This window comes from Mirounga leonina, unplaced genomic scaffold (genome assembly GCF_011800145.1).
Source record: "Mirounga leonina isolate KUSES-001 unplaced genomic scaffold, KU_Mleo_1.0 Mir_91, whole genome shotgun sequence".
Lineage (NCBI taxonomy): Eukaryota > Metazoa > Chordata > Mammalia > Carnivora > Phocidae > Mirounga > Mirounga leonina.
In genome coordinates this window covers 27,663,707-27,689,243 of record NW_023270839.1, presented here as the reverse complement: position 1 = coordinate 27,689,243, position 25,537 = coordinate 27,663,707, and the positions used below count along the sequence as shown (strand labels likewise).

Below are 25,537 nucleotides of genomic sequence, written 5' to 3'. Positions count from 1 at the left end.
AAATTGTTTAAGCCACGGTGTTTCGATGTAGTTGGTCATGAAGCAACAAGTAATACAATAATTATTTTACATATGTTGGAAGGTACCTGAATATCAGGAATATAACCTCCAATTATAGTACTGTTCCTAGGAAAAATATTCAATCCACTTAACCATTTAGTTTCCAGGAATCACTGGTATTTTCTCAAAGTCTGCTAAATTGAAATTCAATCACTAATCACACATCACAGAAGAAATTTCAGATAAATTTAAGGGGAAAATTACAAAAGATTGGTTAATGTTATGTAAGCTGAGTGGTGCAAGAAGTATCAGCAAAGGGCGGGACGCCTGGGTGGCTCAGTCGTTAGTTAGGCATCTGCCTTCGACTCAGGTCATGATCCCAGGGTCCCTGCTCAGCAGAGAGCCTGCTTCTCCCTCTCCCACTCCCCCTGCTTATGTTCCCTCTCTTGCTGTCTGTCAAATAAATAAAATCTTAAAAAAAAAAAAAAAATTTAAGGACATTTATGCATACCATCCTTTCTTTCTTCAATAATGCTCTCCTATGCACCCCTATCTTTCTTTTATTAATCCTTCTTTTGTAAGCAGACCCTGCTCCATTCCCTTTCTTCTGCTCTTAGCACAATCTGGAAGTGGTGGGAGGGCCACTCTAAGATTGGTTAGAGAGAAAAACAGTAATGTCAAAAGAGAGAAAAAGACCTAAATTACCATCATGTCACTTCTCTTAACTAAAAAATCTCAGTACTCTACTATTTCCTCCTTTTCCAAATGGAAATTCCTCTGCCTACTTTCTAAGTATTCTGGCCCTATTTTAACTAGTCATAAATGTGTTCATTATTTGACACCTTGCTTTCATCCAACTTTTCTCACTAATTTATGCACATACATGATTTCTTTCATCCAACTTTTCTCACTGATTCAGGCTCATACCCTCATTTATATAATACCATTTTTTTCTCTCTCTTCCTCCCACCAAAATTCTTCACTATTCCTATGTAGTGAAAAATCTTTTGACTTCTTTATGCCATTCATTCCAGACATCACTGATGAAGACTCAAAGTTTGTAGCTCTTATAATCTGTACTAAATAATTTTATACAAACTCATACTTTGCTTTACAACACCTGATGTTTTTCATGGGTTATTCATCCCTTCCCATCTTGATTAAATTCTCTCTCTCACACCTCTGTGGACTCCCTCATAGCACCAAACTCAGCAAAAAAAATTACTAGTTTGGTTATTTCTGAAAGATCACAGCAGTCAAGCAACAGAATACAGCAGTTCAGGCAACATGGATGATAGGGGACAAAGAATTACTGCATTTTCAATGACAGCTAAAAATTTTCACTAGGAGTGACAAACACTGACCGCATTATGCAACTCAGGTATCATTTAACACAGATTACCAACAAGCAGTGTGAATCTACAAACTACAAAATTATATTTAAGAAATAAGATAAATACAAAAGAACACTAGAATTCTGACTAAATTTGTTGAGTGAACAATTCAGTGAATATATTAATACGTTTTTAAAAATTTTTAAATATTAAGAACACTTTATCTTTTCATTTTAGTATCGCAGACTACAACAAATTGTGTTAAATCTTATATACATCTTGCTTCACAGATACATGCAAAATTATTTCTTTGAAGTGATTTTTTTCCATATATTTTAAAATTTCTAACCTGCAAAGAGGGTTTTACCAGTCAGCATTTCAGCAAAGATGCAGCCTGCAGCCCACATATCAATGGCTTTAGTATAATTATTAGGAGAAAGTAAAAGACGTGGAGACCTGTACCATTTAGTAACCAATCCTTCAGAAAGATGACCCTGAAAAAGAAAGAAAAACATACTTTAATTTTTTACTTTAGCTAAAGAACAGTACATAAAACTTGATTCATTAAAGAATAGCTGATCTTTAAAAAAAAAAAAAAGTCACGTGAAATCCTAAAACAATACTGTTGATTTCTATATCTGTATTCAAGGCTCTTGTACTTTTCAGGCTTAATGGAGGTTAAACTCCCCCTGGGATATATCATCTATAAGATGATGTTCACATAAAGTCTGCTGACCAAAATATACCGTGAGAATTTAGTGCTGATTCTGTCACACATTCAAAACATGTTTCAGAAGAGGAGCTATTTTTCACTTCAAGTCTTACTTAAGGAGCAGGGATGCTTTACATCAATGAGGGACAGGTAAAGAAGAGCACCTGGGGTGCTACTTATAAACCAATGCCAAACCCAGGGGACCTGGCTCTACTATGTATTCCATTCCTAATCAATTCTACTACTTTACATTTATAAAGCATTTAACAAAAACATATACATATATGACCTTACTTCATCCTTTTTTTTTTTTTAAAGATTTTATTTATTTATTTATTTGACAGAGAGAGAGAGACACAGCGAGAGAGGGAACACAAGCAGGGGGAGTGGGAGAGGGAGAAGCAGGCTCCCCGCTGAGCAGGGAGCCCGATGCGGGGCTCGATCCCAGGACCCTGGGATCATGACCTGAGCTGAAGGCAGACGCTTAACCATCTGAGCCACCCAGGTGCCCCGACCTTACTTCATCCTTAAAACAACCCTGAAAAATTATGAAGGTAGATATTAACTCCATTTTAGAGGGGCAGTAACACTCATAGATTAAGGAATCTGCTTAAGGTCATACAGCTTAAGTGGGATGTAGAAAGGAACTCAATTTTAGATAGTTTAACTCTTAGTTCAGTGTTCTATCCACAATACTTCACTGTTACCCATAAAAAAGATGTGGTGGGCATCCATTTCATTTCAATACTAAAGTTCTACATTCAAGTTTTTAAAAAATTAAGTCATACTTAATGTGAGATGATATATGTGAATGAAAAGATTTGCTTGTTTGTTTAGACATGTGCTATGGGAAGCCAAGCAAGCAGGGAGTTCCTAGAGGTTCTTTATAACAAAAGGAGCTCTACTTTAATATTTAAACATCAGGGTCCCACAGTTTCGTTTGAAAACTAAAAGACCAAAGTTCAGCTAAGAAAATATTAACTTCTTCTATGAAGGCAAATTATTACCTAAGCTACAGTTACTATGAATCCTTTTAGCTATTTTTACTGCCATTTTATCTTTAGGCAAATTTAGATACTGAACAAAATTAAATTTACCTAAACAAGGCCTAACAGAGTAAGAGACTCAAAGGGACAAAAGATCTAAAAGTTGAAATAGAAGCCCCTCTTACCTTCAGATAGGACCACAATTCTGCCCTAAACACATAAGAATATATCCCACTTCTAAATAAGGGAGAGTTTTAGTTATAATAAATAACCATACACTTTTAGGAATTTGTATGTAATTAGGATCGCAATCCAACTTCCTTTTATAAACATATGGAGATTCTAGGGGTGCCTGGGTGGCTCAGTCATTAAGCGTCTGCCTTCGGCTCAGGTCATGATCCCAGGGTACTGGGATCAAGCCCCGCATTGGGCTCCCTGCTCAGCGGGGAGTCTTCTTCTTCCTCTCTCCCACTCCCCCTGCTTGTGTTCCCTCTCTCGCTGTGTCTCTCTTTGTCAAATAAATAAAATCTTAAAAAAAAAATGGAGATTCTGAATGAAAGTAGATCTGTATCAGAAAAAAATAGACTATGCAAAGTTTACCACAATTAATGGAAAAAATCTGTCACAATATACTAAGAAGATACAAGTACCTATTCTTGATCATGTCCATGAGTTTAAAGATCTGTCTCAGCTAGCTTTCCACATACCTTATGGGAATAATGGGGATCCATGATCCGTGCAAGACCAAAGTCACCTATCTTCAGCACCAAGTCTTCAGTATTAATGAAAAGATTAGCTGGTTTGAGATCTCTGTGCAGTACGTTTGCAGAGTGAATATATTTGAGCCCACGTAGCAGCTGATACATGAAAAGCCTGGCATGCTCTTCCAGTAAAGGGCCCTGCTCCAGCACATTAGCCAAGTCTGTCTCCATGTACTCCTGAACAATGTAGACACTGTTCAGTTCGGTAAGAGAGCCCACATCGTCTGTTAACTGGCTTCCACTAGGACCAAGAATTTCAAACACTTTCACAATGTTATCATGGTCAAGTCTTCTAATAATTTTGATTTCACGTAGAGCATGTTTGACACTCTGGGGATCAGTAAGGACAATTTTCTTGATGGCTACTCTTTTGTCACAGTCATTGTCTACAGCAGAAAAAACCAAGCCATTGCCTCCACAACCCAATGGTTTTAAGTCCATATACCTAGAGCCCAGATCAAAACCATGAATGTTCATGAGACTTTCAAATTTCTCTGCCATTTTGAAACCTTTACTATTGCCTTTTCCTTTTGAATTGTTGAACTTGTGTAAACAAGGAAGAAAACTGACATCAAAAGGAAAGATCTTTCAAAAAAGGAAAAGAAAAATAATTTTGCTTCCACAGCAAGATGATTTCTTGATGTTCATTGCATATGCCAACCAGGCCCGTTGAGTTCCCCTTAGATTTAAAGCTCAAAAAGCTCTACTCATATTAAGAATTAAAAAGATTGCAGTACTCATAGTTCAAGAAAGGGGCAGCAACTCTGCAGACATTTAAAGAAAACACTCAAGAAACTCAAACGGAATGAAATGACATACTATGCACTCAGATTTACTGTGCTAAACGATTTAACATTTAACAAAAATGTGAATAAATATGCACACGACAGGCTTCTATGAACATTCTCCTCACAGTGCAGATACATTCAGTGTTGGACTGGTCCTGAGCAGCATCATTCTAAGGTGCTAGTAAGCACTATTTCCGTTTTGCCTCTTTTCTTCCTTTGTTGCTGTATATTTCAACAGGAAGCCCTGGTGGCTGTTGGTTAACAGAAGATGTCTTTTGTTAGTGATCAGGTGGCTCCAGCTCACCACAATCACAATCAAAGCTACCGTCCATCTTACTCTGATACAACCTGGAAGATGAAAAAAAGGGAAAAGAGTCACCACCGCAGGAAATACTAAATACTCTTCTTTTCAACTTTGTAAAATGACATGAATTGGGCATCTAGCTATAAACAACTACTGGTACACTGAACTTATTTATTTACACTATATTACACTATACTAAGTGGAAAGGTGACCCTCAATCAAAAGTAGCTATCTATGCTGTAAGCAATTCACATGTACTGGGCTCAGACTCTAGATCCCACCACATTAGATTCTTCATAAAACTTATGGTCATTGGGTTGTATCATTTCTTAAATGCCAATGAGCAAAGGAAGGAAGGTTCACAGTATTTTTACAGAACTCTTTAGAAATTTTTGAGGAGTATGACATTAGTACCATTTCTCTTAAAATATATATAAGCCTGTAATGTGTTAGTTCATTAAAGAACATGTTTACTTATTAACTACGCCAATAAACATTCAATGACCAAAAATCAGTACGAATAAGAAATCTGCAGAGAATGCTCTTCAATTTACAAAAGCGTGAACTCGAACAGTGAATAAACCAATGAAAAGGTGTCTAGCTTCCCTGATAATCAGAAAAATCAAACTACCTCAAGAAGATAACATTTCAGATTAGAAAAAGATTTCTAAGAGTCTGTTACTTTCAAGCCTGAGGAGGAATGTGGAAAAAGAAGAGCTTTCATACAATACTGGTGAGTTTAAATTAGTAAAAGAATGTCAAAGAGCAATTTAGAATAAATACATAAATAAGTAGCATACCTATGACTTGGCTATTTTTCTTCAAAAAACACTCCCTAGAGAAATACTTGCAAATGAACATACAAATGCCCACTTTTTTTTGTAATGGCAAAATATTAAAAACAGCCTAAACTTTCAACAATTTGAGAATAAATGAATTATATTCACATAGTGGACTATTATATAATAGTACAATGAACAGAGATAGTTCAAATCCCCATACACTAAGTTTAAAAAGCAAATTGCAGATAGAAATGTACACGCTGAAACCACTCACTTCAGGTTTATAAGCATGTACAATGTTACTTTGAGTGTGTGTGTGTGTGTGTGAGTGTATATATATATATATATATATGGCAAAAGTATTAAAAACATATGACTGTTAAGTACCAAATTCATGATAATCATTACTCTGGAACAAGGGAAGTGATTACCATGAGGGTGGGATTACACAGTATGCTCCAACTACATCTTTAATGTGTTATTTCTTTAAAAAAAAAAATGTGTGGAAGTATGACAAATTATTAGAATCTTATAGAGCTGGGGGCGTCTGGGTGGCTCAGATGGTAAGCATCTGCCTTCGGCTCAGGTCATGATCCCAGGGTTCTGGGATCGAGCCCCACATCGGGCTCCCTGCTCCGCAGGAAGCCTGCTTCTTCCTCTCCCACTACCCCTGCTTGTGTTCCCTCTCTTGCTGTCTAAGTGATGTAAAAAAATAAAAGAGAAAGAGGCCAAAAAAAAAAAAAGAGAGAGAGAAAGAGGCCAGGGAGAGTGGTTAGGGAATGCCTCTAGTAAGGTGGTACTGGGAGCAAAGCTCTAAAGTGCGCGGGCCTTAGGGGTGCTATGTGGGAGTAACTGCTGCAGACAGGGGCTAGCACATGAAAGCCAGAGGGTGAGTATGTGTCCCATGTCTAAGAAACAACTAGGTGGCCAATGCAGTAGCTCATTTAAGTGTACATGCCTATAAGCAAGTAATACAGCCTAAACCTTAAATGGAAAGGCTTCTTGTTGCTGCTTTTTTATCTAAAAGCTGGCATAGGTGTATATACAGTGTTATTTTCTGATTGGGTCTGAAGAAATTATAAGTGGGACAGGTGCGATATTCATTTATTCAAAGGGCTAATCATTTAAAGGCAATGAGAAACTGTATCAATACATGAAATAAAGCAGCCCATTCTGAAATTGAATTATGTGACAACTTAGGTGGCTTAAGATAACTGCTAGGACTCTCAAACAAATCAGCTGTTTGACAAGGGTGAAGCTTTTATACAACAGGGAATCTGCCTTTATTTCCTTCCTTCTACATATTCCCATATAAGTCACATGTGGAAATAAAAGAATCTGAAAAATACAAGGTAAGAGCTACTTGCCACAATCTGAGCAAATCTTCAACTTCAAGAAATCCATAAACATTACAACTGTGTGAAAGAGAAACTGATGATAGTGATAACTCAGAGACTAAGTAGATAAATGATCCGTAAGGCAACGGCTTTTTAAAAAGATTTATGAGAGAGAAAGTGCGCATACAGGGCCGCACAAGAGAGAGCGGGGAGAGGCAGGAGAGAACCCCAAGCAGACTCCCCTGCCAAGCATGGAGACTGAAGTACGACGTGGGGCTAAATCTCACGACCCTGAGATCATGACTGGAGCTGAAATCAAGAGTCGGACACTTAACCAATTGAGCCACCAGGTGCCCCAGCAACAGCTTTATTTAATAAAAATTGATATTTACTATCGCTGAGTTCTTTTAATAAATATGAGCACTTCTTCTATCTGCTTAATGTTGTAAAGGACATTAATAGAGTACCAGCTTTCTTTGTTTTACTCTAACAGAGAGAGTTTCTTCTGTTTGCAATTTTTTGTCTGCTTCTCAGAAAGTAAGAAAAAAAAAAACAAGCAGACTCCTAAAAATTCTGTACCTTGTCAGTCTGTATAAAACATTTCAAAGTTAAAGTCTGCAAATAAACTTTTGAATTAAAAAATATTTCAGACTTTTAAAGGGCTTTAATTAATACTGTCTCCCCTTCCCAATTTTTTCTATTTGTATACATCTTGATACTTCCAGTTCCCTACCAAATATCCTTTTAAAAACAGTATTTTTTAAAGGCTCCAGTATTTCTAAAATTTTACATTTCTAGTCTCCACCTGAAATAGAATGTTTGTTCATACTAACACGCACGTGCATGCATACTTTCTCTTTTTTATTCTTACCCTTCCGAAGACAATCCCTTAAAGCTCAACTTTTAAGTTTTTGATAAATGTACATTTTAAAGTCAGTTCTACAGACTTGACATAAGAACAGTAAAATCTCTAAGTACTCTCTTAAGCTTCTAGTTCACTAGTAGAGCAATCAGTCATGCACAAATAATTTAGCTTTGCTAAAAACGACACCACCGTTATTTGACAAAATAGCACTGTAACAGGACCTGCAGCCGGATTATTGGAGAGGTATGAGAATGAGAGATCTCCACTCAAGACCTCCACCCACATCTGCTCTTGTGAAACCAAGAAGCATCACAGACCAAAAACTACAAGGATGACAATGCCTTTTCAGAAATCTCAGTGACTGGTCAGCACTTAACAGGGGTAGAGAGTAGGTAAAAATTCATCTTGGGGAAGGCAGGAACTTGTGCCTAGGCTGAGACCTGCAGAGTCCTCATTATAGATTCAGATAATGACTATACTGAAAGACTTGAACCAACTTTACAGAAATATGAGACCATTCTAAAGAAAGAAAGGGGTATTAGTCACCAAAACTATAATTCTAGGTGAGAATTACACCAATAAAAAAATTGGAGGAGGGGGGTGCAAGAGACCAATAGCAGTGCTTGCGCAGTGACCTGCCTCACTGCTCTGCACTGTTCTTCAAAATCCTTCAATCACTAGTAGACCAAAAGCTATTGGAGCATGTTTTCAGCCAAGAGCTTGGAAAGTAAGCCTACCTTAAGCAGTAAGTTGAAGGTAATGTTACACTTCTGCATGATATAGTGGATCCAGTAAATGTTTCCAATTCAGTCATGCCCCATTCAGCAAGTATTTGCTAATGATATTTGTCAATATACTAGGTACTGGGGATAAAATGGTAAGTAAAAACAGACTTGTGCCCTGCCCTCATGGGGTTTACAGTATGGTTGGAAATAAACAATAATAAACTAACAACAGGAAAAAGGGGGGAGGCAAAAGGGACAAGTGGTACTAAGGAATGGTACAGGATGCTATGAGAGCCTGCACAATGGGGCATTTGACCTAATTAGGGAGATGAGAATGTATGCCTCTGGAAGCCATAAAAAGGCTTAGTGGCCATGAAGACAGCTTCCTCCTTATCACCCTGATACCAAATCATGAGGTCTCCAACTACCTTCATTTTCCATACCAATCATGGAGTTCTTTGGCCTGACTAAAGTATGCAGTTACAACTCAACTGGACCAGCAGACAGATTACTGGTAAGAGCACCCCTCCATCCGTATCAACAACCTCTAGAAATGTCCCATTTACATCACTTTCTCTATCATCTTTCACGTTTAACTTCAAAATGCCAAGTTCAAGGAAAGATCTGGGGTTCCATATTCCTTTTGCATTTCCACACACTTCAAGGGAGGAAAACGAAAACTAAGATGAGACAGCAGCTTAAAATAACCCTTCCCAGCATCCAATTTCTCTGCCTCCAAATGTTACCCACTCCTACCAACCTCAGCGCTGATACTGTGTTGCTTGGAGAGGGATCCTTAATTAAATTTTAATTAGCCGGGCCAATGTTTTGCTTTTAACAACAACTGCGTGGAAAAAAAATGAATTGTAGGGAATGATTTGTAAGAATAAAGTTGGCTTGGAGTGCCTGGGTGGCTCAGTTATTAAGTGTCCGACTCTTGATTTCGGCCCAGGTCATGATCTCAGGGTCCTGGGATCCAGCCCTGAGACAGGCTTCCTGCTCAGCAGGGAGTCTGCTTGAGATTCCCTTTCCCTCTCCCTCTGCCCCTCCCCCCCCCCCACTCACACACTCTCTCATGCACGTTTTATTAAAAAAATAAAGCTGGCTTTATGCTTTCCCTCTGGCTTTCTTTCCACCATAAAATGGAAGTAAAAGTTTTCTATGTAGCCCACTCTGGGTACCAGCTTCCTACATTTATAAGGCAGTTCCCTGAAACTGCATTAGCCACACTGGTCTCCTCAAGCACTCCTTTCTTCCTCTAATCACCACCTGCTTTCTGTCACATAGCCTACCCCCAAGCCAAGAGAAATATAGGTCCTCTGAGTCAAGCCTAAGTATATTCAGTAAAGTTATAAAATGCAAAATAAACAAGACAGTAGAATAACTTCACTCTGCCCCATCTCCCCATTCTATAGAAACTGATTTTCCTTCCCTTCTTATCTAAAAACAACTTGGCCACGTATCAGAAAAGGAGTCTGGATGTGCAAAGCAAGTTTGAGGTGACAGCCTTAAACATAAAGGTTACTTATCTGGTTTTCTCTTCCATCTTCCACTCTGCTGCTTTTTAGGTTAAATGTTGACATGGGTCATCCCCTGATCAGATGCACTGACAGCTCTCCACCACCCCCCCTCCTCAATGGCTCTTGCCTATTTTGCTCTTCTCCAGGGTCAAGTGAGTAACTTGAGATAACTGGAATCCAGCCAGCCTCACATCTCCTCAGCCAAAATCCAGTTGCTTTTGGAGAGAAGGGCAAGGTTGAGCTCTCCTTAAATTCACATAGGACTATCTCTTAACCCTGGCACAGAGAGGTATTGTTATAGCAAAGTCATCCTTCCCTAAGATATCTCAAGCTCTCATCAAAAGCTACTGAGTTTCTAGGGCAGAGAAGGCCAAAGGCTACAGCTTAACCGCTTGTTCAGATGCATTCTTGACAATGCCCTTGCTCATGTAAGGTAGCCCTTGGAGTTGTTAGAGATCCCTCTCAGGATCTGGACCTCAAGGAGGCTCATGGTGTAAACTAATGTCAATGAATGATCTGTCATTTGGAGGGTGAGGGGGGACCTTAAAACTAAAACACCAAGGCCTAATGGGCCTTGCCTGCTATCAGTAACCAGTGTGTGCTATAGAGCAAACTTAGGAAGTCAAAGACAAGAGGATTACTTGGCTTCTAACAAAGTATCCAATTTTTAAAAAATTCTTCTACTCCCAACTTCTGTTCTTAAATTGTCTGAACCTCTGCCTAAATACACTTTAATAATAGGGACTTGCATTTGCCTTTGACTATTTAAAAAGCCATTACAAAAAAAAAAAGTCATGTTTATTTTGATGCTCATCTCTAGTTGCTATTTCTTCTAGGGCATCCATATTAGAATATAAGAACTCCACAGATCAGATAAATTGGTCAAAAATATCTCTAAGGACCCTTCCAATTCTCAGTCTATCACCTACGAAAGCCCAGTACAAGTCTTTTACTTCACTGGTGGTTTGCTCCCAAGCACTTATTAGGGTGGTATGCCCAGATTGGGGAACATATGATTCAAACTGCTATATACTAAACACAATCCTCTCTATATATTTATCGCTGGAAATTTAAAAATAATTATAATAACCCTTCATTCCCCTCTCCTATCTTTCTCCTGCCCAAGCCCTCGTTTCTAAGACTCCTCTCCTAAATCATGTTAAGGAAACACTGGAACAAATATATAACAGGAGACACGTGGGCAGCCTCCTCCTTCAAGTATCTTTAGCCATAGGAGGATTCCAACCAGATGAAAATTAATATAAATTTCTGTAGCAGTCAGGATAGGTTAGAAAATTGTATAGTTAACAAATAACCCCAAATATCTCACTGACTTACAACAGAAGTTTTAAGTCTTGCTAATGCAACAAGTCCAACATGGCTGTCATCCAAGTTGTCAAAGTAACTACCAGCTCTGCCCATTGCCACTCAATGTGCTGGAAGAAATGAAGAAGTGGGAATATCTCACTGGTCTAAAGCTTCCATCCAAAAATGACACATTTCACTTCTGCTCACATTTTACTGACCAAGCCACATCACATGGTCACACCTGCTTCAAGGGAGTAGGAAAATGCAATCCCAACATGGTCTCAGATGCAGAGAACCAAAATGTTTTGAACCACTTTAACTAAAACAGCTTCAGTTCTGCCATCCATCCATTTTTAGTCTACAAAACCTTATTGAGTCTTTACCATATGCCAGATGTTGTTTTGGCATAAAGGTATAGCAGGGGTCAAAATAGGTTTAAAAAAAAAAAAAAAGAAAGAAATCATCCTGACCTCATGGAGCACAAACTCCTAGATCATTGCAGTAGATTTCTCCCTATCCACTAACATTTCTTCCTCCTCTCTTTTCTAATACTATTCTCCTTCCCTTGTCTTAGGCCATCCTTCCCCAGTCTAGTCTAATCTCTATTCTTCAGATGCATCTACTCTTCTAGGGTACCATTTCCCAGGGCACCACCTTACCATTTTCCCCTCCCTCCCCTTTGTTGTATGTCGCTCTGTTTTAAAATAAAAGATTTGAGGGGCGTCTGGGTGGCTCAGTTGGTTGAGTGTCTGACTCTTGATTTCAGTTCAGGTCATGATCTCAGTGTCATGGGATAAGCCCCATGTTGGGCTCCACACTCAGCATGGAGTCTGCTTGAGTTTCTCTCCCTCCACCCCTTCCCCTATTCTCCCCCTCTAATAAATAAATAAATCTTTAAAAAAAATAAAAGGTTTGGGGGCACCTGGGTGGCTCAGTCGTTAAGCTCTGCCTTCGGCTCGGTCAAAAAGGTTTGAAACTCAGCTGCTTTACTAACATTTTGTGAGCATCGTACCTGGGTACTTAGTAGGCACTTTACAAACTGTACTGAGTGAATTAATGTAAAGAGCATATTTTATTGGACAGTAGAAAATTTTGGAGAAGACAAGCTCTACCCTCAATTTTTTCAGAATATGATCACACTCTGACCCACCATGGGGAACATCAGTGATGACTCCTAGTTGCGGTACTTTCCTTTCCAGGAATTCCCCCCAGGAGCTTCACCCTATGGTAAATACATAGGTTTGTCAATACATGACGAAAGCAATGATTTCAACTCACTCAGACTGAAGGAAAAAAAGAAAACTTCAACTTTGTTGTAGCTCCTGTTTTATTCTGTTGAGGTAGTAAGAAGGGATTGTGCCACTTAGTGTCGCATATTAGCAGACAAGCAGGATTCTATAAAAAGTCCTATTAGCCCATGTGATACCAAGTAGGTATCATGAAGATATGTGAGACCTTGACATTATTCTGATTATTCTTCAGTCCATCCTAGCAGGCTCTATGGCATTTAGCACCAGAGCTTTCCAGACTGTACACCATATACAACTGCTGTCATTTTTCAGCTAACCCTAGTAAGGGTATGAAGAAGGCCACAACATGCAAGGCCATCCATACGAAATATTTCTGGACTCTCATCAAAGGGAGAACCACATGCTTGATTGGAGAGTACCCAATTTTTAAAAAATGAATCAGAATAGCAGATAACTTTCCTGAAATATTCTTCTTCCTTTGTTTCTCATTTTCTCCAAGGCTGAACAAAGCTTACAATATAAAAAAGTGTAAGTTTCCGGGGTGCCTGGGTGGCTCAGTCGTTAAGCGTCTGCCTTTGGCTCGGGTCATGATCCCAGGGTCCTGGGATCGAGCCCCACATCGGGCTCCCTGCTCCGCGGGAAGCCTGCTTCTCCCTCTCCCACTCCCCCTGCTTGTGTCCCCTCTCCTGCTCTCTCTCTAATAAATAAATAAAATATATTTTTAAAAAAGTGTACGTTTCCTATCAGATTCACACTGAAGTTTGGCACTACTGAAAAATTCCTCTCTGATTTCACTAAGACCATATTAAAAGGAAAAAAAAAAAAAAAAAACAGTGGGCACCTGGGTGGCTCAGTTGGTTAAGCGACTGCCTTGGCTCAGGTCATGATCCTGGAGTCCCGGGATAGAGTCCCACATCGGGCTCCCTGCTCAGCAGGGAGTCTGCTTCTCCCTCTGACCCTCCCCCCTCTCATGCTCTATCTCATTCTCTCTCTCAAATAAATAAATAAAATCTTAAAAAAAAAAAAATGAGTTAAAGAGATCTCACATCTAGTCCAGGATCCATGGCTAAATTAGCTTATAATCAAAGCAGTTCACATTTCTAGGCCTCAGTTCCTCATCAGGAAAATGACGTAGCTAAACTACATGACTTCTATGGTCTCTTCCAGCTCTAAAGTTTTATAATTTTAACAAAAGGTTCAGGATTTCCACTTCTGATTTCTCTCTCTCTCTCTAAAATAAATAAATCTTTAAAAAACAAAACAAGGACGGCTGGGTGGCTCAGTCGGTTAAGCATCTACCTTCGGCTCAGGTCATGGTCCCAGGGCCCTGGGATCAAGTCCCACATCGGGCTCCTTCCTCAGCGGAGAACCTGCTTCTCCCTCTGCCTGCCGCTCCCCCTGCTTGTGTGCGTGCACACTCTCTCTGACAAATAAAATCTTTTTAAAAAATAAATAACAAAACAAATTTTCCATAACTGACAAAAGACACCAACTCACAGACCCAAGTACTCAATGAACTGCAAGCAGGAAATATACAAAGAATCCCATACCTAGGTATATCATAGCCAAACTGTTGAAAATGGGGGTGGGGGAGAGCAACTCTTAAAAGCAACCAGGTAAAAGAGAGTTAACTATATACTAGGGAGGTACAAGAGGAGTAATGGCTGATTTATCACTAGAAACAATGAAAGCCAGAGACAACAGAACATCACTCTTCAAGTGCCAACAAAGGGAAATAACCCAGAATTTTGTACCTAGGGAAATGAAGATGAAATGAAGATCTTCATTCAAAAATGAAGATGAAATAAAGACATTTTCAAAGAGACAAAAGTGAAAAGAACTGGTCTCCCTCATGTGGGAAACAAAGGCAGAAGAAAAATTATTAAATTTCCTTACTACCTACAGACCACTGACGAGTCCTTGAAACAGGCAGAGTGACATTCCTCTAGGGACTCAACTGCCTCAGATGTTGACATTTTGCTAAGGGCAAAAGGCAATCCTAGCTCGACCCCCACCCCAGGATCCAGTAAGCCTACTTTAACATACAAAAATTCTTTTGGAAATGTCCTTTATCTCTAAACCCCCCAAGACAGACGTTAGCAATCACCGCCCCCCCCGAAGCATATGGCCCACTGATATATATCTGAAGGGTCTCATGACTAAGGTTTTATTAGACAGTAATAAATGACCTTTTCCTAACAGTAGGTAGCCCCTTCAAGGTCTTAGAAACCTTGCTTCCAAATTCCTTAGAGACTTCCCCTATCCCTAACCCCCCTCCCAACTTGAAAGTATATAATACACCACTCTTCATGACCCCAGTGCAGCTCTTTCTGCCCATGGGTCCTGTCCCCATGCTTTAATAAAACCACCTTTTTGCACCAAAGATGTCTCAGTAATTCTTTCTTGGCCATCAGCTTCAAACCCTAACATCTTTCCTACATCACCTCAGACTTTTGCTAAGGAAATGCTAAAAGTTCTTAGGCTGAAGGAAAATGACAACAAATGGAACCTGCATAAAGGAACAAAATCTCCAGAAAGGATAAATAATTGAAAATATAAAAGGTCTTTGTGTATTATGCTGAGCGAAATAAGTCAATCAGAGAAAGACATGTATCATATGACCTCATTGATATGAGGAATTCTTAATCTCAGGAAACAAACTGAGGGTTGCTGGAGTGGTGGGGGGATGGGAGGGATGGGGTGGCTGGGTGAGAGACATTGGGGAGGGTATGTGCTATGGTGAGCGCTGTGAATTGTTTAAGACTGTTGAATCACAGACCTGTACCTCTGAAACAAATAATACATTATATGTTTAAAAAAAAAAAAAAAAAAAGACAGCAGGAGGGGAAGAATGAAGGGGGGAAATCGGAGGGGGAGATGAACCATGAGAGACTATGGACTCTGAAAAACAAACTGAGGGTTCTAGAGGGGAGGGGGGTGAGGGGATGGATTAGCCTGGTGATGGGTATTAAAGAGGGCACGTTTTGGGCGCTGGGTGGCTCAGTTGGTTAAGCGACTGCCTTCGGCTCAGGTCATGATCCTGGAGTCCCGGGATCGAGTTCCGCATCGGGCTCCCTGCTCGGCAGGGAGCCTGCTTCTCCCTCTGACCCTCCCCCCTCTCATGTGCTCTCTGTCTCTCTCATTCTCTCTGTCTCAAATAAATAAATAAAATCTTAAAAAAAAAAAACTTATCTACATTTTTATTTTTTTTAAAGATTTTATTTATTTGAGAGAGAGCGCATGCACACGAGCAGGGGGAGGGGCAGAAGGAGAGGGAGAAGCAGACTCCCCACTGAGCAGGGAGCCCAACCCAGGGCTCAATTCCAGGACCCTGGGATCATGACCTGAGCCAAAGGCAGACGCTTAACTGACTGAGCCACCCAGGCACCCCCTGTCTACATGTTTAAATGTCCTTAAGAGACTAGTGATTATTTAGGGGCGCCTGGGTGGCTCAGTCGTTAAGCGTCTGCCTTTGGCTCAGGTCATGATCCCAGGATCGCAGGGTCCTGGGATCGAGCCCCGCATCATCAGGTTCCTTGCTTGGTGGGAAGCCTGCTTCTCCCTCTCCCACTCCTCCTGCTTGTGTTCCCTCTTTCACTGTCTCTCTCTCTCTGTCAAATAAATAAAATCTTTTAAAAAAATGTTTTAAAGAGACTAGTGATTATTTAAAGCAAAATAATAATGTACTGTGAGGTTTACAGCACATGTAGAAATAAAAGATAAGAGCACAAAGTGTTGGAAGGGGGTGAACTGAATCATGCGATTGTTAAGGTTTACAGTACTGGTGAAGTAGGTTAGACTATTTTTTTTTAAGATTTTATTTATTTATTTGAAAGAGAAAGAGTTATTTATTTGAAAGAGAGTGAGTGAGAGAGAGAGCATGAGCACCGGGAGGGGGAGAAGCAGGCTCCCTTGCTGAGCAGGGAGCCTGACGTGGGGCTCGATCGCAGAACCCTGGGATCATGACCTGAGCTGAAGGCAGTGGCTTAACCGACTGGGCCACTCAGGTGCCCCAGTTTAGATTATTTTTAAAAGACTATGATAACTAGTGAAAGGCTCATGGGTCATCTTTAAACACCTTCTTCCTTTTTGGTCATTACGTTTACTTAATAACATGCCCATCAATGGAGAGTAAAAGGAAGGATAAAAAGAAAACTAAATAAATCACCAATTGCAAGTAGTTTTTGTGTACTTTTACATCAATCATAATATAAACCAATATGTTAACATTAAAGTACCATCACAGATTCATATATTTCCAAAGGAAATGGAAATTAACATGCTAATCAAGATAAACATACATATTTTAACTGAAATAACTCTGAGGGGCTGTACTTTATACTTTAAAAGTATACACTTTCAAAACAGTAAAAAATTATACTGTGGAATATGGCCTCAAAGTTCAAATTGGAGGATATAAATGTGTTTGGTACATACATTCATCCCACATTATCAACTATTATAAAAGCAATTAATGAAAAAACAGGATTTGTTTATATAATAAAGGCACTGAACACGAGAACAGAATTTTTAATATCTGAAATTTCAAAGAATGTAAAAAACAAAAACAGCAAGCTTGATTAAGAATGTATTATGTGGGAAGCATTGTACTGGACATATACTCTTATACTATATCCTAACTACACTGTAAAATGGTTTCTATGATCTTTATTTCAGAGAATTAAAATAATGCATTCAACATCACACATCAATGAGAGAGCCAAGATTTGAATCTCAGGTTGTAACCAAAGCCCAAGACCTTCTCTCAAATAATAATGAAATTATTTTATTGACTAGTACACACTCCCCCACCTCTTTTGAGAGTCTATTTCCTACAGACAGGACATTCTTCTGCATAACCAAAATGTAATCATCAAAATCAGGAAATTGACACTGGTATAATGCTACCATCTAAGGATGCCTGGATGGCTCAGTCGTTAAGCATCTGCCCTCGGCTCAGGTCATGATCCCAGGGTTCTGGGATCGAGCCCCACATCAGGCTCCCTGCTTGCTGGGAAGCTTGCTTCTCCCTCTCCCACTTCCCCTGCTTGTGTTCCCTCTCTAGCTGTCTCTCTCTGTGTCAAATAAATAAAACCTTTAAAAAAAAAATGCTACCATCTAATATTCAGATCCCATAATGTACTTAAGAGCTAGAGGACCCAGTCCAGAATCACATGTCACATTGACTACAACACAATCTTTAACATACTTTTTTCCCTTTAGAAGTTTAAAGGAATCAAACATTTTCTATAGTCCCCAAAAATTTACTGAGCATTTGGCATGTGCCAGGCACTATTTGATGGTACAGGGGATAACAGTACGGCTAAGTTTCTTCTGCTTCCAAAGAGTTTACACTCCAGTTTACAGTCTAGTGAGGAAAGATTAATAAACTAATAACATAACTTCAGATTTGTCTAAATGCTATGATTGAGTGGCTGGGAAATGGCCATCTAAGGAGCTGCAATCTAAATGAAAAGGTACGAGCACTGCTGAAAGACAGAAGAGCATTCCAAACAGAGGAAACAGCAAATAAACCTAAAGCAGGACAGAACATGGTATCTTGGAGGAAAAGATGCCAGTGTAGCCACAGCATCCTGAGCAAAGAGAGAGGGGAATGATAAGGTGTTAAGATGGGACAGGGAGAAAGAAACACCTGAGGCAAGATTCTGCATTTTATAACTAAGTGCAAAGGAAAGCTACTGAGGATTTAAGCAGACAATTGCATGGTTTCATTCACATTTTAAAAAAAGATGAATTCTGGCTACTGGGAGGACAACAGACTGAAGATAATAGAGTGAAAGTAGAACCAGTTAGCTATTTCAGTAGGCCAAGTGAGATGATGGTGGCTAGCACTAGGCTGGTAGAAATAAAAATGTAAAACAGGAGACAGATTAAAATAATATTCTGGAGACCAAGAGAAGTTGGTGATGGATTAGATATGGGGGATAAGGGAAAGAGGATTTAAGGAGAACTCCTACATGCCAATTACTGAGATGGGGAAAACTGGGAGAATAATATGGGAAAGAGTTCTATTTTGGATACGTTACGCCTATTCATGGAGTATCTATTTAGATAACTGGTAACATCAAGCACACAACTAGATAATGTGTCTGGAGCTCAGGCAAGAAGTCTAAAGCGTAAATCTGAGAATTACCCAAGTGTAGATAGCACTTAATAAATTGAAACCACTTGGGGAAAAAATTTAGAAGGGCCCCGGGGAGAGCAGGAACTAAACTCTGGGATATGCCAATACATGGAGGCAGGTAGATGACAGAAGCCTGTAAAAACTTATGACAAGGTGTGAGGTAGGAGAAAAACAAGAAGAGTATGTCTCATAAGCTAAGAAAAGCAGGTGAATATGCAGAAAACAATAGTCAACTATATTGAAAGCTGTTACAAGATCCTCTAAGATGGATTTGGTAAATCAAAATCACTGGTATCTTGATTAGAGCAATTTCAAGTGGTAAGATGGTTTAACAGAAGTCAGTCTGGAATAGGTTGAGGAGCAAAGTGGAGAGAATGCACAAAGACAACTCCTGAAAATTTGCTTGAAAGATGATCAGAGAAATGAGAAACTAGACAATAGCTAGAGGAGAAAGTGGAATCCGAGGGGTTTGTAACAGATTTCTATATCCATACTGTTCAATATGGTAGCCAATTACAGAACAAATGAAATGTGGTGAGCAGGGCTGAGAAACTAATTTTTTTCTAAATAAATTTTAATTTAAATAGCCACATGTGGGGAACCTGAGTGGCTCAGTTGGTTAAGCGTCTGTCTGCCTTAGGCTCAGGTCATGATCCTGGAGCCCCAGGATCCGAGCCCTGCGTGGGACTCCCTGCTCAGCAGGGGAGTCTGCTTCTCCCTCTGACCCTACCCCTCTCGTGCTCTCACTCACTCGCTCTCAAATAAATAAAATCTTTTTTAAAAAATAAATAAATAGCCACACGTGGCCAGATTGGACAGTACAGTTGAGAGCATATTTGTATACTAATAAAGATGACCGAATAGAAAGGGAAAAATGAAGAGATGAGTCCTTAAGAAGTGAAGAGAAGGAATCCAAAACACAAGCAGAAGAATCTACAAGGGATAAACATGAGTGAAGCAAAGCATGAAGTTACAGCAACGGGTGGGAACCAATAAAATTTAAAATCAGAGTATGTCTTAAGCCTGGTTGAAATCTCAAGCATAAGACTAAATTACAGAAGGCTATAAAAGCTAAGCAGGAGGGCTTGAGAAGGTAATTTTTATCTACTGAATCTGCATTCAGTGCCAGGCATTTTCTAAGTGACAAATTATTTCTGCTACTCAGAACTAGTACCTTGTAAGTCTTATTTTAAAACAAGAGTACTGATGCTCTGAGAAGTAAAGCAACTTCACTGAAATCACATACATAGTAAATGTCAAGATTTGGACACAGGCCAGTCTGATTTACTTTAGGATTAGATTCTTATCACTACCTAAGGTGGGAGGCTAAGAACCAATGTTTCTAGGCCTGGAAATAATATAAAAAATAGCAGATTGGGCGCCTGGGTGGCTCAGTTGGTTAGGCAACTGCCTTCGGCTCAGGTCATGATCCTGGAGTCCCAGGATTGAGTCCCAGACCAGGCTCCCTGCTCAACGGAGTCGGCTTCTCCCTCTGACCTTCCCCCCTCTCATGCTCTCTCTCTCTCTCAAATAAATAAATAAAATCTTAAAAAAAAAAAAGTAAAGGGGTGCCTGGGTGGCTCAGTTGGTTAAGCAGCTGCCTTCAGCTCAGGTCATGATCCCAGGGTCTTGGGATCGAGCCCCGCATTGGGCTCCCTGCTCGGCGGGGAGCCTGCTTCTGCCTGTCTCTCTGCCTACTTGTTCTCTCTCTCTATCTCTGTCAAATAAATAAATAAAATCTTTAAAAAAAAAAAAAGTAAAAATATTTTTTAAAAAATAGATCAATCTGGCAGCTAACAAGTACCAATGAGCCCGGAAGTCATAGGCCAGAAGTAAAAACTGTCCCCTTCATGCTATCTACAAGATAATTAAGGAACATTTATTTAATAACCATTTTTAATTTTTTTAAAATCCAAGTGAAAATACCTTTATTAAGACAAACAGGAAAACACACATTCTTGCAACTTAGATTATCTACTGAATACAAGAGTATCAATCAGAAAACTGGCAGTGCTTTACAGTAACTACTAAAATCATATCTGGGCAAAAAAAAAAAAAAAATCCTATCTGGGCATATTGAAAAAGTAGGCAGTTAGAAACTGACCATCTCTCCAATTTGTAATTGAAGGAGGAAATTATTAAACTGAGCCTAATCAGTTATTAAATTACAGCTTATTTTAAATTTAATGTCGATATAAATCAACTAGATCTGAGCTGTCAATATGGTAGCCACTAGCTACTTGCAGCTATTTAAAAACAATCAAAATCAAGTTAAAATTTCAGTTCCTCAGGTGCACTAGCCACGGTTAAGTGCTCAATAGTCACATGTGGCTAGTTGGCTACTTCAATGAACAAAGAATAGAGCACTTCCATCATCACAGAAAGTTCTATTGAACAGTGATTAATTAGACCTTCAATTTTCCTTTTGACTTTTTTCAGGAGAGCCAATAAAAGGAGTAACTTAGAAGACCTGAGTTTTCCAAATCAGTCACTAACCAGCTGAGCAACAATGTAGGCATCATTTAACAGTGTTTCTAGAAATGAATGCGCATCTGAATCACCTGAGAATCCTGTGAAAATGCAGATTCTAATTCAGTAGGTCTTGGGATGGGGTCAAGAATTCTGCACTACCAAAATCTTAGGTGATGTTAATACTGCTGGTCCAGCAATCACACTTTGAGTACTAAGATCTTAGTTCTCTCTGGGCCTCAGTTTCCTCAGCTGTCAAGCAACTGGGGCAAGATAATGGGCATGACCCTTCTGTAAACACTAACATTTTATAGTTTGTACAGAATTAAATGCAGAGATTTCACTTTCTGCAGAGGAAGTTTCTTCCCTGAAGTAAATGCTAGGATTCTAACAATATTTGTGCTACCCTTTTTTTCCATGAAGACATACTAAATTTAAATGAAAATCAATGGAAAAATGTGATTTGCCATATAAATATTCAATCTCTGTACAAGTTTTCAGAAATGGATTTAAAAGACATGTATGAAAGACAAACCATTAAGAACCACCAGAGGGGTGCATTATATTTTCTAAATACACAGCTCATGGAAGAAAAAAAAGATGTTGGACTCAGCCTGTACCACACTACTGTTATCTTAAAAGTATCAGCGGGGCGCCTGGGTGGCTCAGTCGTTAAGTGTCTGCCTTCAGCTCAAGTCATGATCCCAGGATCCTGGGATCGAGCCCTGCATCGGGCTCCCTGCTCAGGGGGAAGCCTGCTTCTCCCTCTCCCACTCCCCCTGCTTGTGTTCCCTCTCTCGCTGTCTCTCTCTCTCTCTCTCTGTCAAATAAATAAAAATCTTAAAAAAAAAAAAAGTATCAGCTCCACATGAAAAGTGACTCCCCAGAAAAAGCCATTAACTACAATAACATTATTGTTGTTTTGTTTTTGTTAAGTTTCAGTCAGGGCTCTGAGCAATAAAACTGACCCAAATCCCCATACCACTAACAGGCTACAGAGTAATTAACAGTCACAAAACAGGCTGAAGGAGCTGACACCGGGCGGGCAGCCGAGGAAGCCACAAAGAACTTACCTTTGGGCAATCTTTCTAATAGGGGCCCTAGATCATACACAGTTCAAATGGGCAATGCAAACAATGAAGTGGACAGCAGTGGTGTGGCTCACCATTTCATAAGGCAGTACTCCCTCTGTGCTCCCTCCCCAACCCCCCCACCTTGACGCTCTCAAATAAATAAAATCTTAAAAAAAAAAAACCTGGAAGTAAATACATGTTCAACTTCTAGGTGATGGGATGTTTTGAAAATCTACAACACTTTTTTATATTTGTATTTTTATATTTCTTTTATAGTAGGAAATATATTTTAAAGTTTAAATTAAACTTCATTAAAGTCCTATATAAATGTCAGGCTCTTCCAAAATCTTTCCAAAGATTTAATTCACATTAACAATACACTTTACTACCTAAAAAACTCTTCAAATAAATCACTTTAAGATAAACAGTATATAAAGAAAACCTAAGGGATGGGGAGTTTTTTCTTCTCACTTTAAAAACAAACTGCTATTCTCAATCTCTTTTTTCCTCCCAATCTTATTTTTTTTTTAAGATTTATTTATTTATTTATTAGAGAGAGAGAGAGTATGAGAGGCGGGAAGGGCAGAGGGAGAAGCAGACTCCCCGCCTAGCAAGAGGCCCGATGTGGGACTTGATCCCGGGACTCCAGGATCATGACCTGAGCCGAAGGCAGTCGCTTAACCAACTGAGGCTCCCAGGCGCCAATCTTATTTTAAGCCAACCTGCTAAATGATGGCTTTTAAAAATCAAAGTACCTTATTACCAAATTTCAGTGTGGGTCCTAAATTTGGAACCATACATTCTGCTTATCTTTAAAAAAGACTGATGAGGGGAGCTTGGCTGGCTCAGTCGGTGGAACATGTGACTCGATCTCAGGGTTGTGGGTTCGAGCCCCACGATGGGTGTAGAGATTACTTACAAACAGAAAACTTTTTAAATCTTAAAAAAAAAAAAAAGACTGATGGAAAAGTGCCTATAACAATACCTACTTCAAGTTGTCTTTAGTAAAACAGAAAATTCACATATATCGTAAATTCATATATAAATTCATATAGATCGGGAGAAAGCACTATTATATAATTCTGTCAGAGTGAAATGCTTATGTTCAGAGTTATATCCGATTAATACTCCTGCACGTTTACAACACTTAATTTCTAGATATTATAAATATAACTTTTACATTACCAATGAGAACATAAGGCTAATTTCTACTCACACCATAAAATTCTTTTATAAATAATCTGTAACAAATCTTTCTTAATAATAAGGGAAGAACTACTAGTATGAAACATTTAATTGTAGCAACTGACCAGCAACTATTTTTACCTTTTCCTCTCAACAAATGTTATAAAATTCCACCTGTAGGATATCTGACCTCCTTTTAAAATGCAATTTAAGAAGCCATTACTCTTAGAGAAACTGTGGCTCCTCTTGAGAGAGAATTATAATGTGGACAGAAACATTTTAGCCCTATCATTTAAAAAAATACAGTGTATAAAAAAAAAAGGGCCACGTAGCAGTCCGTGGGCAGTATGAGTCATCACCCAACTCAAAACTTGCAGCACTTCTAAGCTTCCTCCTACCAGACCCCCATCCCCTTCAGTAATGTACCCTGAGTCAGCAAACCTCACTATTTTGTCAGTTATGAATTCTCACGATGCTTAAATGAACTTATGCAAAAACACTGCAACACATTTAGCACTAATACTTGTCATTAGAACATGTGCTGTTTGTATTACAAAATTAACCCATCTTCAAATCAATCTTCTTTAGATTCCTTCTTAATCACAAAAAGTAACCAAACACTACATTTAATCCTCCTTTGCAAGTAACCGAACTCCAAATATGGTCATATATAAAGGTTCTTATAAACAATTCTGTTTCCCAGATTTTTTTTTTTTCTGAACAGTAATACCTAAATAATAAAACATGTCCTGTTCAAATCTGGCATATTTCCTAGATGACTGCAATTACTGAAGTTAGAACACCAATAAGCAATTTTACAAGTTTCACCAGGCAATTCTTATTAAGTGATGTAACATATATATGTGAAAGGACTTTACACTCCCTGGCACATAGCAAGCAAGCCCTTCATAAACATGTTTGAACAACTACTCGTTAGAGATGTTAGAGATTCTTCCACCCAATTCAATATTATTTTCAAACATTAAAATCTGACATCTCTAAGAAGAAACTCTAGAGGTAGTTCTTTTTCAGGGCCAGGCCCTGTTTGGACAGGACCCTACATTCTTCTAGTTAAATTACTGTTTCCACCTCAGTTTCCCAAGGTGGAAGAGAGTGAATATGTCCATCAGAACCTTAAAAAATAACAAGGCTAGAAGAACGAAGCAATCAGAAAATTGCTCTGGAACTGTTTGCGCTCCATTTTGTCCCCCGTTAATTTTTTTTCCCTTGACAAACCATCTTGTATCGTTAAAAAAAAAAAAAAAGTTAATACTGACTTTTAAGAACATTTTTAGCATTGAACAGGAATTTTGCTGCAAATGCAGTAAGGCTTCTAATTCCACCACTTCACTGGACCTTTGCCAATGAGCAAGCAAAAGAAAATAAAACAGGAAAGGAATCAAAAAGATCCTGCTTCACAGAGCTCCCACGTAACACCTGCAAATACTAAGCCAAGGAACAAAAGGCGGCCAAAAGACCTTTACTTTTCAACGCACCTCACCAAGTCAGATAAAAACGCACAGCGAAGCGAAGAGGTCCTTTTTAGTGAACCGACAAACCAAGTTTCCATTTGGGTACTTTCACAGACCAACGCTTAACGTCCCGAACGCAGCTAAGGAAAGGCTGCCGCAGGGTGGGGGGAGCCGGGGGAGGAAAGGAATTAGGAATTCCGGCGCAGACAAGTTTTCTTTACCTCATTTACGGCCAGAATCAAAACTTGGGCAGAGGACTTCGGGGCTCTGAGACCAGGCGCGTGAGCGGCGCGCTACGCAATTCGCCGAGTCCACTGAGACTCTGCCCGGCCGGAGTCAGCTGAGGCCGAGTCACCGGAGTGGGATGGGGGAGGAGACGCGGGAGCAGTTCGAAGGCGGCGTGCCAGGAGGGCGAGACTCCGCGCCACCTCACGCTCCCCGGGCGCCCCCCCGGCCGCCGCCCCTAGCCCGCCGCCCGCCGCCCGCCGCCCGCCGGCCGGGGCGGGCTTCGAACCCGCGGG

General features: G+C 39.6%; 1 protein-coding gene across 2 annotated transcripts in view; it reads right to left on the bottom strand.

Moving 5' to 3' along the window:
• The window catches only part of MAPK6 (mitogen-activated protein kinase 6), a 39,294-nt gene extending 13,885 nt beyond the window's left edge, over nt 1–25,409 (bottom strand). The window contains exons 1-3 of one of the 2 annotated variants that reach the window (XM_034994769.1): nt 25,238–25,409; nt 3,740–4,929; nt 1,684–1,828 (exon numbers count right to left, since the gene is read on the bottom strand). In XM_034994769.1, coding sequence (XP_034850660.1) covers nt 1,684–1,828; nt 3,740–4,294 — 700 coding nt within the window. In that variant the 5' untranslated portion in view covers nt 4,295–4,929; nt 25,238–25,409. Of the gene's footprint in view, nt 1–1,683; nt 1,829–3,739; nt 4,930–25,040; nt 25,184–25,237 lie in introns of those variants that run through there. The other variant, XM_034994770.1, reaches the window with a different exon arrangement.
• Nucleotides 25,410–25,537: the final 128 nt, after the last annotated feature.